The sequence below is a fragment of the Amblyomma americanum genome, chromosome 9 (assembly GCF_052857255.1).
Source record: "Amblyomma americanum isolate KBUSLIRL-KWMA chromosome 9, ASM5285725v1, whole genome shotgun sequence".
In the NCBI taxonomy this organism is placed as follows: Eukaryota; Metazoa; Arthropoda; class Arachnida; order Ixodida; family Ixodidae; genus Amblyomma; species Amblyomma americanum.
In genome coordinates this window covers 65342592-65360169 of record NC_135505.1, presented here as the reverse complement: position 1 = coordinate 65360169, position 17578 = coordinate 65342592, and the positions used below count along the sequence as shown (strand labels likewise).

Below are 17578 nucleotides of genomic sequence, written 5' to 3'. Positions count from 1 at the left end.
GACAATGCGTCTTTACGGCGTACACTTGCTTTCTCTGCCATTTATGATCTTAGTTAAGATGCACGCGAATCATTTCAGAGCTCTGATCGTTGCGAGCAGCCAGAAATTTTCCTGGCAATCAAATTTTCAACATTTACCCTTTCCCTGTATAATCAAATTGAGGGCTTATAATTCCGTGTGATCCCGACGGTGCTCTTCAAGTCTGCTAAACACAATATATATATATATATATATATATATTGAGGAAGCTAAGGTACAATCTTGCACCTGCCAGCGCAGGTTGTTTTTATTGTAAAAATTTATGGCAGAAATATTGAACACATGCAAACAAAGACTTCGTAAATACAACATTTCGAAGAAAAAAGTATTTCATGGATAATCTCCTTGGTGCTCTTCGTAGATCAAGTTGTCCGAAGCTCCTCCAGCTCTAACTTCTTCGTCTCTTCCTGCAGCATGTCTGCGCGTGTAAAAATAAGAAGGAAAAAATGTTCCAAGTTGCAGTGTTATACCGGAACGATGAGCACAGTAAAGCGATATAATAGCTGAAGGGGTTTAGTTTTGATCAAAGGGTTCATATTTCCGTCTGAGAGTAGTCAGCAGCAATAAACGGAGTCTTTTTTTCTATTTAGAATTATTTGCACGGTATTAGAAACTTACCACACGGCGCGGCACACTTCATACTTTTTACACCGTGAATAATCAGTGATCCATTACTCTTTCTACAAACTAGACTAATAGGTCATTGAGAAAGAAGGCAGTATCAAATCATAAACAGGTGACCCCCAGGAGATTTGAGTTTTGCGCAAAGGGTGATAAATTATAACGCCGGCTCGTATTATCCAAGACAATAGGCAAATTGGTCACAACGTATACCTTTATGACTGAAATTGAGACAACCGGCAAAGTTAACTTGGAGGTCGGGATGTCACTTTCTCTCGCTTTTTTCTATACCACTCGTGCTTCTTTCGCTGTTTTTATTTTAACGTAGTTTCACATAACATGATATTCACGTTTTATTCTTCAACGTTGTGCCAACGTCATCAGAGCATGAAGAGCACGACACATGACAGGCTCGAGTTTACAGAAAAGCGTAAGAATCGTGTAAATTATCGTTGTCTGTGTTGGAAGAGTGCTTGCAAAGAACTTTACCGGCCGTTATTTTAACTTTCAGTAATCTTCTGATAAAAAGCGGCATGACTTTTGAATATAGAAATAATTAAAAAAAGTAGCAATCCGAAACTAAAAAAATGGTGTTAAATTGATGGCAATAATTTATAACGGTTGCCCAAACGGGCTAATTAGCCGATGGAATTATTTTTATTCTCTCTACAAAAGTAGTGCCTTTGGGAAGCTGCTTCTTTTTTGTTTCCAGGAAGATGTAGATCACATCCACGCGACGGCTTGTGTTTAGAGGAGCTTTGAACTTCCAGCGAGTGCGAGTGAAACATTCCAAAAGGAATAATTATCACTTGTCCTGAAGTAAATTTCTATAAGAAATATGCTCGTAATTTGTTCTCGTGAATTTACAAATCAACGACACGATAATAGATCACCCATTAATTTCCTATAGTATTAGCCCAAGCATCATTCGACCGATATGCTCACTGCTGTACATTCTCCATTCTAAGCTCTGCGTGGAGTTCACGGGAATCAGTTCGCCCGAACTGCTCCAATGTTGTTGGCCTCGATTTGGGTAGTACATATTCTAAACTGCTGAGGTTGCATGTACGAGCTCCTCGGGTTTTTTTGGTAGTAGTTTGAACGGACAGAAGTTTTCATAAGGTTAAAAAGCTAACGAGGAAGAGGAAACCTTGAGATAGTCTATAATTTTGCATTTTTTTGTCTGGCGGTTGCAGGCGCCTGCCGTCTTCGAAAAAAGGAATCAATTACTCAGTGCTTTACCAGCAACTGTCGAATATGTTCAAATAACATATTGACGGATGTACAGAAGCTTGCTGTGCAAACATGGAGGCTAACGCAAGGGATAGATTTGAAGATGAGGAAAGCTCCGCGAGCTAGGGAGGTAAATTAATACGTATATAGAGGCCGGAAGATACCAAAGTTTGTCGGACAGCAAAGGGGAGTTAAAATTATTTGATCTGAAATGAAGAAGTGGGCTTGAGCAGGCCAGTTTATGAGAAGAGAATGTAACGCATACTTTCTTGGATACCAAAGTATATTCCAAGAATGGGGAAGCTGTAGGGGCAGCGAGGAAAATGAGGTGAAAGGGTGAAGCTAAAAAGTTGGAAGGGAAAACCCTGATTTAGCTAGCACAAGAAAGCATTCATTGAACGTAAATTCAAAGAATTTTGCAATGAGGGGACCGTGGTAAGGCTGATCATTATGTGGTAACTGACAGATGCAAGAATGTAAACCTTACCTGGAAGTGCTCGGACATGAACATTAGAAGCAGATGACCCGTATTCAGTTTTTAAATTCATGTTCCTTTTGCCAGTGCAATTGCAAATACTCATTTGCGTTGAAGCCTTGAAAGCAGTTGTGGCAGAAGAACCCGTTCGGAATCTGAGTTGGAACGTCCAGTTCAGCCTCTGTAATGAGCGACCAAAGGAAAACTGATGTTTTCGAAGGGCCAGTATCCAATACAGGATCAATCACTGTTTGGGGCACAAATGCGTCAGGTAGAGCTCCACATCTGAGACCTAAGAGAACCTAATTCTTATTTTGGGTTCTTTTCCAAGAGTAAGTTTGCCGTGTGCCTCTCTTAGTCATTTGATCCGCAATTTCTTAGCGTCTAAGACCCTCGGAAATGCACTTATTTAAAATTCATCACAAATGTTTGGTTGTTGTAATTTTGCGGACCATACATGTGTTTATTTTGAGGAACAAACAAACGTTAATTCCCCCAAGTTTTCTGCACTGAAGATGACTTCTGCAGTTCAGTTCTTTATTTTCATCATCAAACTGTTGACAAACTCACTAAGAGCTCTAAGGAAAAGTAGACACGAACGGGTTGGCAGTGACATTTAACAGTGACAGCACTATAGTACATAGATACAAGACGAGGAAGAACCAGCCATGAAGATATTATACCTGGCTAAGCAAAACGTTTGAACCCCTTAAGTGCAGACACAGCTTCGATTGTGACGATACAGGCTTAATGGTAAGAAATGAAGCATTTTTTTAATTATGCCCGTACTGTTTACTAGAATATCTACTGTTCCTATGGAATGTGTAAAAAGCGAAGATCACGAGGCAACACACAAAAGAGCTTTCCTTTTTTTCTTAACAGCTCTGTGCATTTATTCTTATTGTACTCGTAAGGAACGAATTCAAAATTTTGACAACATGCAATCAGAAGGGTCCTTAAGAAACATCAGCACTGGGGTGCAGCCATCGGCTTCGGCGCATTCACGATGGAATACAACGCACCCTCAGTAAAGGCGGATAGAGTACGATTATCTTAAATCACTCATTTAGATAATACATGAGAGAGTTACTAAAGAAGCAGCAAAAAAAAAAGCCGGCAGCAGATATCGAAATCAACATCAAGCGATACGCAGCAGTCGCGCAGTGCGGCTGTTGGAGGGGTCTAGGCTAATTCGAGACCTTACTATTCTTTAGCCGCTACAAGGTACCTTCCCGAGGACCTCCACATGCTGCATGATGCCATGGTGAGCGTGCAGTATGAGGTCTGTTTCCTTTTTATTCACACGTTTGTGGCTCTTACAGGTAGGCCTACCTCCTATTTTCTCGTTTCGGAAAGGTATTCATGATCCGTAAATTACTCCTGTGTCGAACTTTGCTAATAACCCCCATACTATTTCCAGAGCCTCTGCCACAGTCGCCCAATGCCTCGTCTCCAGCCTACTACCTGCGTAACTTAGTATAGAGGTCACCCATCCTAACAGTGTGCGGTATTTTTACTTAGCTTATTTTCGATTCTTTGACTTGGGTTAATTGTTGCCTGGTTCAATTTCTAATAGAGGCCTCTCAGGAGCAGAGATTCTAAGCACCCTCTTGAGTCACAGGTCTGACCGCTGCCATGGTCAGTTGCTCCGAAGCTGTAGGAGGGTGAACGCCGAGAGTTAATTAGTTTAAAATACATATTAGGTTCAGGCCAAGTACTGCACAATGGTGGCCATATCCTTCTCCGGTGATTGAGTGCCTTGTCGCTTCTGGCCACGGATATCAAGCTCTACCCGTGGCCTGATTGTGAAATTTTATCGACACGAGGAGTGCGTTTTTTTTACCATATTGAGAATTGTGCGGCACTGGGATTCGAACCTCGATCCTTTTACATGCCAGGCGCATTCTCTAAATCTGCGCTCTTTGGACCTGTACACACCGACAACGTCTTTAACATAGGTATTGCGTAAGATCAGCACTCAATGCATCACTTGTAATGTGTTGAAAAGTTGCATGGTAGCTAACAAAATCCGTGCACTGCGAACAGCCAGAAACTATGGTAGTTCCATGATTTGTAGAATTTAACATCCTAAGGAGACACGTGGGCTACCATGGACGCTGTAGTAGGAGGCATCGGATTATCATATGCATTCTATGTAGGGGCTTTCTCGTAGAGGGGCCTCAACCAATCCACTTAGAATCGAATTATATAGCAAAATAGCAAAAATGTGCAAAGAGCAACATGATTTCATGTGTGCGTGCACTATATTATGCCGCGGCATGCAGTGGCGCCGACTGGACGGCTAAAAACAGCTTCACTACAGCTTGGTTTTTTAGTGCATTTTCAGTTCTTAGCCTTGAAATGCTGTTGCACTTTGGTGTTTACTTTTAACTTTGCAGTGTAGGCAACAAAAGATTACATCATTTAGGAGGGCGATGAGAAGCCAGGTCTCAGAAACCGGCGACAGCAACTACGGGCGAAAGCAATTTAAACGGCGACAAGCAATTAATTTGCGTGTTTTTTTACATGATATATAACTAAGATTGGCGCAGATACGTAACTTGTTATGAAGAGCTCTGGAACTTACACCATTTCAAGCCAGTTAACAGGTATTTAATAATTACATTAGCGCTATTTTAAAGTCAAACTTTAGGGAATAAATAGATGCCCAAGGAGTGCACGATTTTTTTAAGTCAGTGTCGTCACAAAGCACTATTCAGTGCGTTCAGGGTACTTTTTTTCAAGTTGCCGGGTTCTACAGAAAAGATAAAAAAAAACACTCCAGCATGCATACACACCCGAAAGTGTTTGTAACAAAAGAAATTCTCAAAAACATTTGCACGTGCACTTAAAAAAGTTGGGAGTTTTTTGCACTCCACCGCCTCTCAGGATTCATACCCAAAATCTTAGCAAATGTATGTAATTCTCTGTCAAATGTCCAGGGGTAAGTAACAGTAATCGCAGAGAAAGAGAAGCTGAGGAAATAAACCTGAAAGTTTATTCTCTCGTTCATCGGGTTGCACACTTTTAGAGAGAGAACTGCGCCTTTGGAACCAGTTCATGATCTGATAATCCGGTCTCTCCCCTTCGTGTTAATCCGAGGACAATGGGGGTCTGTTGTAGGGAACCCGAGAAATTTGCAATATGGCGGTAGCATCATAAACGCGATGCTCTCGCAATCTTGAATGACAACACACATAAAAGCGCAATTTGCCAAATCCGTAATGCATATTTTTCAATCATTTCGTCACAAGAATAAACGGAGAAATTAGAACGAATTGGCTATTGCTTTGTCCTGTCCCACCATAAGGTAGGCGAATAGGAACCATACATATTGCGGGCAAGTTTTGCGCTGCTTGTTCCTGCTGAAAGTTGCCGAAATAAATTAGGCCGAATGGGCCATTTATTTGTTCCATCGAAATTTAAGGTATTTAAAAATAGGCACAAACATATTGTCGCAAACCTTTGTGCTATTGGTTCGTTCATGGTGAAAATCGCAAGCACGCTCCTCTATTACTTTGTGGCGTGAGATACGACCAATTTCATATTGAATGATTGCATGCAACATCTACATTGTTCGAAACTGTTGCAGCTGCTTTTAATGCCTTATCTCGAAGTTTCTTTACCAGCTTTAAACTCACGAGACACCAGGTAGGCAACGTTTCTTTGTAAGTGCAAGTCAGCCCGATAAACAATTTATTTCCACCATCCCTCCACTCTGCTCGTCCATTCTTCACGGCATTCGGTTCATCACGTGACAATGTAGACAGACTGCGTCATACAACACTGAAGTTTGCCCGAAATATAGTGAAGAACTGAGCTTTGCAAGTCTTGCATAACCGCCTCAAAAACGTTTTGGCCTTAGTGTAGTATATATAGTAATTTAGGCCACGTGAGTTTCTTCAAGGTGCACTGACATCGCAAAGCGCATAGGCGTGTTTGTATTTGACCTCCATCGAAAAAATCACCGTGGACCTCATTGCAACCGTGACCTTAAGTTCGGCAGCCGAACGCTGGGAACTACCGCACCAGCTACATTGGTCAGTAATTTACTGCTGCAAAAGTGAATAGCCTAAGAGCAGGAGACCTCGAATTCGAATTTTTAAGAACAGTTGCGTAGCAGAGAATAGAACAAAGCCTTTGCTAAAGTGTGCAGAAATTTCTTGACTTATTTTGTCAGTCTTGGTGTTCCTAATGATTTATTTCTGCAGCACAAAAAAGGTTCCGCACACTTTCCTTTCCCTAAACCATGGCCATGTTCCGGCAAAAAATATTGTTCGGTAAGGTACATATCCAAAAAGATTAGCATAATCTTCTTTTGGATCTTGTAAACGATATGAATGGGTTTAATGTGGCCGAAGTTATATTTGTTTCGTTTTTTATATGGCGCCTTGTACAACTTTTTTTTTCAAACATGAAAAGTTTTCAGTAAGGGTGCCCGATGCTAGTGAAAGTTAGAAAGTGTACGCTAAGCATCGGTATGTTTTATTTGCACATACTATAGGTCCTAACTCAAACCAGGATAGGGTTGGGATTCAAAAAAACAACAGCGTGGCAAAATGCATGGAAAGCTGTACATATGACATACGTGGTATGCTGGGCTCAGATAAGCGGAATCAGTACGCACGCACAAACAATTTATATCCACGGCAGGAATTACAGAATACCAAAACCAACAGCGTCATTCGCTCGTATGCACTTCAAGGCGAGACCGCAATGGCTCGCGATCTAAATCTAAAGATCTAAATACTACTGATGTCTGCTCTTTTTCTGTTTGGGAAGCACAAAATCGTGACGTGCTCATTGATTTATCCCTTGGCTCCAAAAGGCCGTATGAGAGAAACTAGTGTTGGCGCAAAGAGATTACACGTCTTTCTTTGCCCTTGCGAATAACGTTTTAGCGAAAATGGTCTCGCATTGCAAGCCCACAATGCGTTTTATCTTCAGTGACTAATTCCATAATATCAGTGCGAGCAGGTCGCATTTCGACTGTGTCATTTATAATTTTTCAAGTTCACTTTGCTACAGAAATAAATATATTACCGAAATAACATAGTACTGTAAATTCCTTTTCAACGATTGCGCTGTAATTACAAGCCGTAGCTTTTTACTGAATAGCAAATTTAGCGAGTTCTTGTTTATTTTTGATTTCTGTTGACGTTATACATCAGAAGAAGTAACTATGCTTTCGCGATATATCGTATTATTTCATGCTCGCCTCCTATATGCAAATTTTCACTACTGAAAAGCAAGAATCTTAATTCTTATCTTAATTGTTACTTCAGTAATAAGAACATCAAAAATTTTACGTACGTTCCCTGGCGCACCGTAGTAATAAAGCAGAATACGTTAAAGCCCACACGACAGGAACTAGACCTTCAGTTAACAAAGCCGGACGAACAAGTCTGCATGGCTTAGGAGTAGCGTGTACGACTCGGAAATCAGGCGTCAGGGGGTGCGATTTCCAGTTAATTACCGAAACTCTCTTTCAAGTGCAATTGGTTTGCCTTATATTTTTGCTTCTTAGTACAACGTTTGAGTCGTGTGGCTGGCTTTAAATCTAAATATTTTCCAAATGTGTTAATCACTTTTCAGTGCAGCCGCTCCACGTGTGACTTGGCCACCATTTTGGTCATTACGGATTTTCCGCTCACAACAGCGGTAGCGAGATTTCTGCAGAACGAGATCCTTAATGCTATCGTGGGAAAAACAGACAAATTATGTTGGGACTAAATAAAAATAAATGAGAAAAATGTGTTCCGGCCCACCCAATTAATGAGGAAAACAGACATATATTAGTGTGGGAAAAGAAAAAGAAAGAGAAATTATGTTGCCCAGCCCGCACCGCCTAAGGCACAACGGGCTATGAAATCAGACAGCATGAAAGCCTTGAAAACTAACAAAAGCGTGATAAAAAAGACACTGCGGAGTGGCTCTGCGTGCTTCCGGTCTAACTTTAACTGGCCGTGAACATGTTGCGTCATGTGCTTGAGCTTCAAGACCATGTCAAGGAGCGGATCTGCGAACAGAAATAAACATTGCACTTAATCACGTTCGTTTCTTAAAGTATATTTACAAAATCCACCGGAATCAACACCATCCCGGCGCCAATAACACTACTTAATTAGCTAATTTAGCGCTGGTAGCTTTACTTCGGGACATTTAAAGATAAACCTGCGTGCCTGCCTTCGCGACAATTACTTTCAAAGGGTGCCATTGCGGATGCTGCAAGACGCCCATATTAGACACCCCAAAAAACTGCACGATTCCAGTAAAGTCTGCTTGAGAGCAGAAATGCGAAAGCCTGTTCCTTTCCTCTCTTACCTTGTGACGTCATAGGCTTATGCAATAAACTCATGACGTCACGTACTTTGTAATTTTATCGACTTATGACGCCACATGATTCATGACGCCATATGACATGGGACGACAAAGTAATGACATCACCTATCTTGTGACGTTATCAACTTATGACGTCAACGCTCATGAATTCCATCTCGTGTTTTAACGTCATACACATGACGTCACATGATGTCATCGACTTGAGCCGTTGCATAATCCTGACGTTGCATACCTTACCTTTGTAAGAACCTAACCCATGATCTCTGCGAGACTCGAACTCACGAACGTTTTGCTATTGTTCTCAAAAACATTGATATCGTCACCACTATCAACATCGCTCTCATCGTTTGTAACTATTGTTATCGTTTGCATCACTATCACCATCGTCATCATCGCTGTCACCAACTACCACTATCGCCATCAGAGCTGGTGTTGAACGGGGAGTGCTGTGAAGTCACTGGGGACAAACTTCTGGCGAAAAATTTTGCGGACACTTCCAGCGTCAACATAGCGTTCTAATGCTTTCGCGTTAATAAATTCTACATGCAGCCAACAAGGCAGCCTCTGCTGGTACGGCGGTATAAGCCGCTTAAATAATTATACTCATCATTTCAAGTGGCGGTGAGGTCCCGTTCCTGTCCAGCATGCTCATTGGGCAAATCCTAATTCGAGCTCGCGTAATGCGATATCCTTCGTCCTTCGTCCAGTTTGAATTACGGCTGCATAATGTAACGCAGCCAATGAAAGCAGAATGACCCAGGAAACGAAACAGGAAGAAAAACTGCAGGTTTTAAGCAGAGCGTATTGAGTAAAATTCGTCTTTACGTAATCGTAACGTGCATTTTCAATTTGTTTACAGAATCGGCCTACATTTTTACACTAAGTGGCGGCCATTTCAAGAACATGATCCGCGCCATCAGCTGTGGCCTTTCTCTGGAGGGTCTCTGTTGTGTTGGGTGCTCTGTACGAAATGTCTAGAGTAAAGCATGGCTTTCACCAGATGAAGGGCTTTGTAATATCTACCGCGAAAAAGCAAATGGTCCATCCTGTAGTGATTAACAAAGCCAGTTAGTGGAGACTTGTTTTCTGCCGTCGTTTCTTACTTATATTCGTCACCACCTTTGTATATAGAAGTAATTGATTAACTTATCTGATGAACTGAACATTTCTCAGAAAGACTTGCGCGTTACATATATCTTAAAAGCAATGGTATAACTTTGGGTAAAATCTGATGGAATGAAAGAAATCTGCGAAAAGGTTTGCGCGATACATGCAACATATAAGTAGTGCAACAAGTTTGGTTACCTTCCATCGCAAGTTGAGCGACCGCTCGGATTGAATGTGGTGAGCATAGTAATGTAACCTACAACATGAGGAGCGCTTTCTGAACAGAATAAATATAAGGACAGTGAAGGGAAAGCAGATTTTAAGCGGGTAGAAATAACCAAGCGAAGGTTATCTCATTGGTGGCCAAAATCAGAAGAAGAGTAAAATTTCATAAGTCATGGCTAGGTGGCTTGAGCCCTCGCCCGATTTAAAGGGTTTAGCCGTATCCATCCATCCATTCATCCAAATTGCAGCGAAAAACAAACTTGCCTTGTGCGCTCCCAGCCGCAGAATTTTGTTCGGCCAGGCCACCCGGGACGAAATTCGCTGTGGGCTGTGGATGAGCTGGAAGCCGCACCTCGCTGTATTCTTGCGTTGTCGGTGGACACAGCGACGTGGGTGTGGCTTGCGAGGCCGGGTCGCACTCTGCGTGAACCACAGCAAGAGAACCGGGGACCATCCCCACCAGCGCGTTACGAAGAGAGAGACGAACTGCCCACTCCATGCCCCTCCCCGAAAAGTGAAGAGCGATCTGGGGACGAATAGTGCAAATAACCACGTAGACCAGACGTTCCTGGCTAGGCAGGCACTTCGTTTCGTTTATCAAGCAGCCGTACAGGGCGCGGCCGCGCAATCTTAGGGCATGGGTTACGGTGGAGATGCAGAAGTAACGTTCAAGTTCCAAGGATAGACGCGCCATCAGCTTCGAGCAATCAAGCGTTGTTAACACAGCATGGATGTTGTAAAACTGCCACTTCGGGATGTACAACCGCGGCAGCAAAAAACTGCGGACCCAGGCTATGCGCCACAGAGCCTCTGATTTCGTCGTCGCTGCCTGCACAGCATCGCAGATAGCGTTCGGCATTTCTTCTGGCTCCATTTCTCTGAGCCGTGGCAGCCATGACATTATAGCGTCGTCGAGGCTTTGCAGGCCCTCTACATCCACCTTGTGGAGCAGACAACGCAGTTTCGACAACTCTACGTCAGCCATTCTTAGTGATCGGATGTCGTCGATGGGGTGGGGGACTCAGAACCAAAGCTAGACGTGAAGGTCAGTGTTGCTCAGCTGTAGTTATTCCCGGCCTTTACCACTTGCAGTCCAGTTGACGAGGTGGGCGGTTGGCACGCTACAGTTTAGGCTGCTGCAGCTTCGGTAGATCCCTAGTAGCCAGCACAAGTTTGAAACATCGACTACGATTGTTGAACTGCAGTACCGAATGGCCTCACCATTGCCTTCGCATATATGATCTCCTACATAGCAATAAGACAGCAGTAGTTATCATTCGCCATCGTGTGATTTCCTACTCAAGTCATGCGATTTCATACTTTATCAAATACGAGCGCTGTTAAGGCTGCGAAGCTTCGCAGTAGAAGGAAGAAAAGAGATATCGCTACTGAAAAAAGGATTGTACTGACACGTGTTATATTTCGGCATGGGCAGTTATTATTCTAGATGCAGAAGGCACTGAGATCACTTTTTATATTGAATGCAGATAGCTAAATTATTCCGTGCGCATAAAGAAGACACGCGTGAGGCCTTGCATAACATCATTTATTTGTCGCACCAAAGAGCGCACTTGGTCAGTGCGTTGGTTAGCCTTTCATGGTTGTGTGTTATGCAAGGGGAATGCCATGTGCAATAATAGTTACTTTTTAGCATGAAGCTGCATCTTTCGGGTGATGCACAAGACGCGTTGTATCGAGCGACACACGGGGTTGGTTTTGCATCATCCAGCCGCTGGAAGTACTGCTGGAGACGGAAGCTGAGTGCGCCGGCGGCCTTTGCACAAACTGCATGATTTGCAAAAATACTGTAAAAATGAATTCAAAGGTGTTCTGGGTATTAAAGAAAAGAGCCTGAGCACTATCATTTAAAACGAACAAAATACAAGCATTAAAGTGTGTCTTGGGTGCTTTCCTTCAAAAAGTACCATTTAATTGCTCTCTCATGCAATGGCGATCCACTTCTGCCCAAAGTATGCATTTTTAAATTTACTCTTGGGTTGAACTTTGCGATACATCTATCAATTGACGACTACTTTCCCAAAATCGAAAACAGCGGCAGCTAAGTGTAAGGCAGTGCGTGCCTCTGCACGCCTATATATTTTCTTAAATTTCATGCCAGTTTTATGTATGAAATAATTAGAGCATTAAATAAAACCACGTTAGCAGCGAGAAAAGTAGCAGAGCATGCGAATTTTATCGCCTTCTCACTAACGAAAAGCACGCCCCTAATAACACCAGGGAGTGCTTCTTTAGCTGGTTTCGCGAAGTATAACATTACGTCGCTTGTACTATCACGAGCAATATGAGCAGGAACACGAGAGCGCGTGCTTGATAGCCTCGAATCCTGCTTGTAGCGATACGTGGTGGCCGCTTTCAGAACCAAGGTGGAAAGGGTGCTGTGTTCTTCCGTTTTTAAGAAGCAGGCAACGCAGCAGAGCGCTCTCCAAAGTGCTGCCAGCCGTTCATCGCCACGAGCAGGGCGTGAGGCTATCTGCCACGCGCTCCCGTGTTCCTGCTCATATTGCTCCTGATAGCACTTCATTCTGTCCGTGCCTACAGCGACCGGCATCTGTCATATTCAGCCTCGAGCAGTTGGGTATCGCTTGAGTGCATCTTTCGAGATCTCCGTATTGGTGCCTTTTTCAACAATAAGAACAATAAACTGGAAAACTCGTTCCTAAAAGTATGATGACCAGCGTTGTTTAGGCCGTGGTGATGAAAGACCTAAATTATGAATAGCATACTATATGGCTTATGAAGACTGTCGAAGGGCTTTATTGCAAAAAAAGAACGAGAGGGATATCATAGACAGCACCAGGTAAACGTGTAGTTCATTGGGACGATCATGTGGCAACCAATCGTCAAGCCTTAGCTATGCTTGTAGTATCAGCAATGCGCAAACGTTAAAATGGCTAAAAAATGTTTTCGCAGTGTCATTTGTGTTGGGCAATACACGTCCAGCATGCAATGCTTTTATCTCCCTTTTGCTGCCCGCTGAAGTTACCGTGGTGCCAGAAAGGTTGGAGAACAAGGCGCCACAGGAAAGGTGGAACACGGAGCCCAAACTATTAACAAACGCTTTGTCCCCCCCCCCTCTATCGACCTGCTACGCTGCCACCGGAGCAGCGCATGCGTCAATAAGAGCGCCTGTATAACGTGCCTCGCAAGCATCACTCTGCGTGTCTCGGCACAGCGTGGCATTGAAAACGCATGTGCCTGGCAGTAACCATATTCGCCTAACTGGTTTTAAACACAATTTCATTGCACGAACTGCTCTTAGTAACGTCAATTCCCCATACAAAACGAAGTAACAGTAGCGAGTACTGTCGCGAAAGGGGTACAAACAATACTCGGTTCAACTCGCACGTACCAGAGTCTAAAACCATTTTGCATTGTTTTCCTTAGTTGGCACCACGAAGCGAAATTCGCCGCGTGCACACATCGCAGGGCACAAACGGAAGTGTCGCACATCACGCGCTCACAAGAGCGGCTAGTTCAGGAGGAGCTACACAGACACAAATGACTGCCCGTGCTTCTTGGTATGAGCTATATATAAGCTATAGGCCATCCCTAAAGGAACTGATAATAGTCCAGTGTCACCAAGTCCACGTATGCCTGAGAAACAGGCAGGCATGCACACGTTGTACGAAATGGGACATGGCAATGTATGGTAGTCGACGCCAGGCTAGTAAACTGCTTTGACGCCACATCAAAAATGTTTCAATATGCTGACACAGTGATCGCGAGACCGTATGGGGTCAGCAAGACGCTCTCGAAATGTAAGCGAGATGAGTCGTAAAAAAGTCTGCACGGCTACAGTTTCGAACACTGCCGGCTGTAGTGTATTCACATTGAGGCCTGCAACGCTGAAATTGAGGTGGCCCTGATACAGTGGAAGGACGAATTGTCGCTTACGCTTACTGTCTGAAGACAAGTAGTCGACGGCTGAGAAAGAAGGCCTCGCGGTAATATTGACCATCCGCGAGTTTCGGCCACACATCTCCCGAAGTCACTTGCGTGTTGTCAGCGACCATCGCCCCGTAAAGACCTTTCTTGGTGGTTGGCTAGATAGATCCTATACTTCCAAGAGTACAACGAACGGTCGTGTACATGTCGGAACAGAAGCACCCAGATGCCGATTGTTATCACGCGCGCCTATGGACCTGGATTCGGAAGGAATAGCCGAAGATTACTATTTTATTTGTGCCATTAGTGCAACCCATTCTCGCAGCTGCAAAGGACGGACCCCAAGCAAGCACAGCTCATCGAGGAGCGGCAAGGCTGCAAAGTTTATCTTCCGCATGATTTCCTTCGTGGACGCAGCCCTTCGCCATGGCAACTGTCGACCTCTACAAACGCAGTTTGAACATTCGTTAGGTTAGGTCAACCTAAAAATAACGCAAAATAGTAAGTCCCTGCCCGCACCACTGACGTATAACAGGCTTAATTCAATCTTAAAAGAAATGAAAAGGCCTGAACGCTTTGGTAAACTTTTGCCACCCCTAGGTGGGAAAATGGAAAAAAATGATGGAGGGTAAGAAGCTACATAGTGACCCACAGCCGGGGAAGTGGGCCCGGGGAGACTCCCCTGATCTCCCCTGGGACGCAGCGGAAGGGGTTCGATGAACGGGTTATGGGGATTGGGATGGGAAGGGGGAAAGCGAGGTTTTTCGCTGATCCTTCATTTGTCTCGACTCCATTACTGGCCTGTCTGGCCAGTACAGGGAGAGCATCGAGATTGCCCAATGGTGCGACCCCGCTCACGGTATGCCCGACCACCCACAAACGCAACGGGCCCCGACCGCCGGAGCCAGGAAAACCTAACGTGGGGTCAGCTACCTCGGGCCCCTCCACGACTTTCAGGGTTGTTTGGGACCTACCAGCTGCTTGCCGTCGAATGGTTTTCGCGGTTTTTTAGAAAGCGGAAGGCTTAGGTCGTCAGCCTATCGGCCCTCCGGCTCTCGGCACCATGACATACCTCCGGGGGGCCCATCAGTGCTTCCAACCAACCAACCATGCACTTATCTTCTTCCCTAGCTTGCTTCACGCAGTTTGCACAGCAACACTCGTCGTATAATGTGAGCTACGGCCAGATATCTTCAACGCTTATCATGACGAATCAGCTGCCAGCCACTTAGGAGTCAGTCGTTCGCTCGCAAGCATTCGGAAGAGGTACTATTGTCTCAGATTACTTCCGTAAGTTACCATATAAGTTGAACTATGCTGCAACTGCCGACGTGCGAAGTTATACCTTTGAACTCAGCATGATTTTTTATTTAAGCCATACCTCCTCTGAATGATCCTTTCGAAGATGTGGTAATGTGCCTACTTGGTCATAGGAGAACACTGTCTTCAAGCTGATGGGTTGGTGCACACTGACCGCGGTGGGAGTGGGATTGCAGACGATGACACAGGCGGGACCATTTATGTAGGACACAAGGCACGCTGCAAAAGATCAAAGTAAAAATAAACAGAATCTGAGCTCGTCTTTTTACTGCGTGAACTCCATCTGCACATTTCGAGATTTCTCAGAAACTCCGAATTATTGTTATGTGCGGCGAGTTCTCTACAAAATCTATTAAAATTCGCCACAGTAATAGTCTCAGACTATACGAAGATCACTTGCGCGTCAGCACGGGACTGCACAGTAACCGTGGGAGAGGAAATGGCTGTTGCTCTAGCGGCCGCGGAGGGTTATAGCGCGAATCAGTCCTTAACAATCCTCACAGATTCAGAAGAGGCATGCCGTAACTATATCAATTGCAGAATATGTCATAAAGCGCTTCAAATCCTTTTCCACGCAGGCCTTCCCAAAGATCACATTAGACACACCCTTTTCTGGATACCGGGACACACCGAGATAGAAGGCAACCAAAGGGTCGATAGAGTCACTCGCGAGTACACTAGCCGAGCACTCTTGAACGAAGACTCGGAGGATTTTTTGAGGGCAGTCCCGACGTACTCCGACATTCTAAATTATTACAGAGAGGCGAGACTAAAGTATCCTCCTCCCCACAACAAATTAAACCAACAAGAAGCAGTTTACTGAAGGAAGCTGCAAACCGGAAGCTTCCCCAATTTACGCATCCTCAGCAAAATGTTCCCGAACCAATACAGGGACATCTGCCTATGGTGCGGTGCAACACCACCCTATACCATGTTACTTGGGAATGTGACAGAAATAAAGCATTCCATGGCTCAGAAAATCTGAGTGCGAAGCAGTGGGAGAGTGTGCTCTCCAGCGGCAACCCAATCCTCCAAAGAGGATTGGTCATCCATGCACAGCGAGCGGCCAAACTCAGCGGTGCCCTGGAATAGGGGCGCTGACCTCTGCAAGACGGAGGGAGACATATGCTTGAATACGAAGACCTCTGCCTGACCGAAAAACCTTGTTAGAGCAATAAAGTGTATCCTATCTCTACTAAATTGAATTAAACGTTCCGGCTGCCAGCTTTTCTTTGAACTTACCAAGATGGCCGGAAAAATCCAATGGCCCCTGAAATTCAGGCTTCCTAACTAACCTCGATTTATGCTGCTCATTAAATGTTATTAACACACTTACACACACTACCTCGTTCGATCGTCTTCTTCCTCCTTACCCTATCACCCGTCGATATCTCGTCCATTTCTTTGTCTTTACTTTCTCTGTTGAACCACTCTCTCATCTTCATAAATATCACGACATTTCTCGAAGTCCTGGGCTACACCTGAGGCTCCGAGCAGTGCGGACGTGCACCGAATGGCCTCTGACCTCGTGACCACTTTTTGGAGATTTTCGTTAACTTCTGTTCCTGTGAATTGTGCGAAGGATAAGGACAGGTGCTTCATGCCAACTGATACCAGATTTCGCCAAGTACGACAAATAGTCACCCATCTTTCGGGACTTCAAGTGTCAACATTTGTTGAACAGCGTTTGGCCCAAGATAAGGCTGAACACCGGTGTCGCGCCGCTGGGACCCGCTCGCCACGCGGACCACCCAGAACGATCGCATCATGGAATGCCCTGTAGAGGGCGAAGACATTACTCCGGCGCAGCTTGCCGAAGGAGAATGGACGACCATTTTCAACCGGCAAGAACGCTACCGGCACCCCGGAGAGAAGAACGCCATTCAAGGGAACGCTGACCCGACAAACGCGCCGGCGATGCCGGAGAAGGAGCACGACACCGCTACCAGCGTTCCTCGCAGCGAAGGCAAGTCCAAATCTGCTCTTCTGAAAAATTCACCTGCCCGACGTAGGCAGGCACCACACCCACGTCTACCAGCAAAAGACTATGGATTTGCACACCATCGCTCTGCGCAATATTCTCCGGGGTACATGTGCAGCGTTCGACCTACCGCTTGAAAAGATGGTGAAAGAAGACAGTCCTTGTGTTAACACAGTTAACAAAGCATTTACCATTAGCACACCAAATAAGCTCAGAGCTTCGGTGTACAGCAACCTGACACTCAAGATGGACGTCAATGCGTACGAAGTGACATTGTACGTGTCAGCACCGGACGACTCCACGACATGCGTCATATTTATGCATACGAT

General features: G+C 44.7%; 1 protein-coding gene across 1 annotated transcript; it reads right to left on the bottom strand.

Annotated features, from left to right (window-relative positions):
* Positions 1-309: 309 nt before the first annotated feature.
* Positions 310-16916, bottom strand: LOC144103395 (uncharacterized). Its single transcript, XM_077636125.1, has 6 exons — positions 16913-16916; positions 16511-16633; positions 15330-15487; positions 10307-10462; positions 2381-2549; positions 310-457 (listed from the first exon to the last, which is right to left on the bottom strand). The coding sequence occupies exons 1-6, from the start codon at positions 16914-16916 to the stop codon at positions 402-404; spliced, it is 666 nt and encodes a 221-aa protein (XP_077492251.1). The 3' UTR covers positions 310-401.
* Between the last annotated feature and the right edge of the window lie 662 nt (positions 16917-17578).

What these genes read in the sequence shown, in the direction of transcription:
- LOC144103395 (XM_077636125.1), bottom strand. An exon ending in TGCGGCTGGGAGCGCACAAG is followed by an intron (nt 2,550 to 10,306) that starts GCAAGTTTGTTT and finishes CGCTCATTACAG; the next exon opens with AGGCTGAACTGGACGTTCCA. An exon ending in TCATGTCCGAGCACTTCCAG is followed by an intron (nt 458 to 2,380) that starts GTAAGGTTTACA and finishes TTACACGCGCAG; the next exon opens with ACATGCTGCAGGAAGAGACG.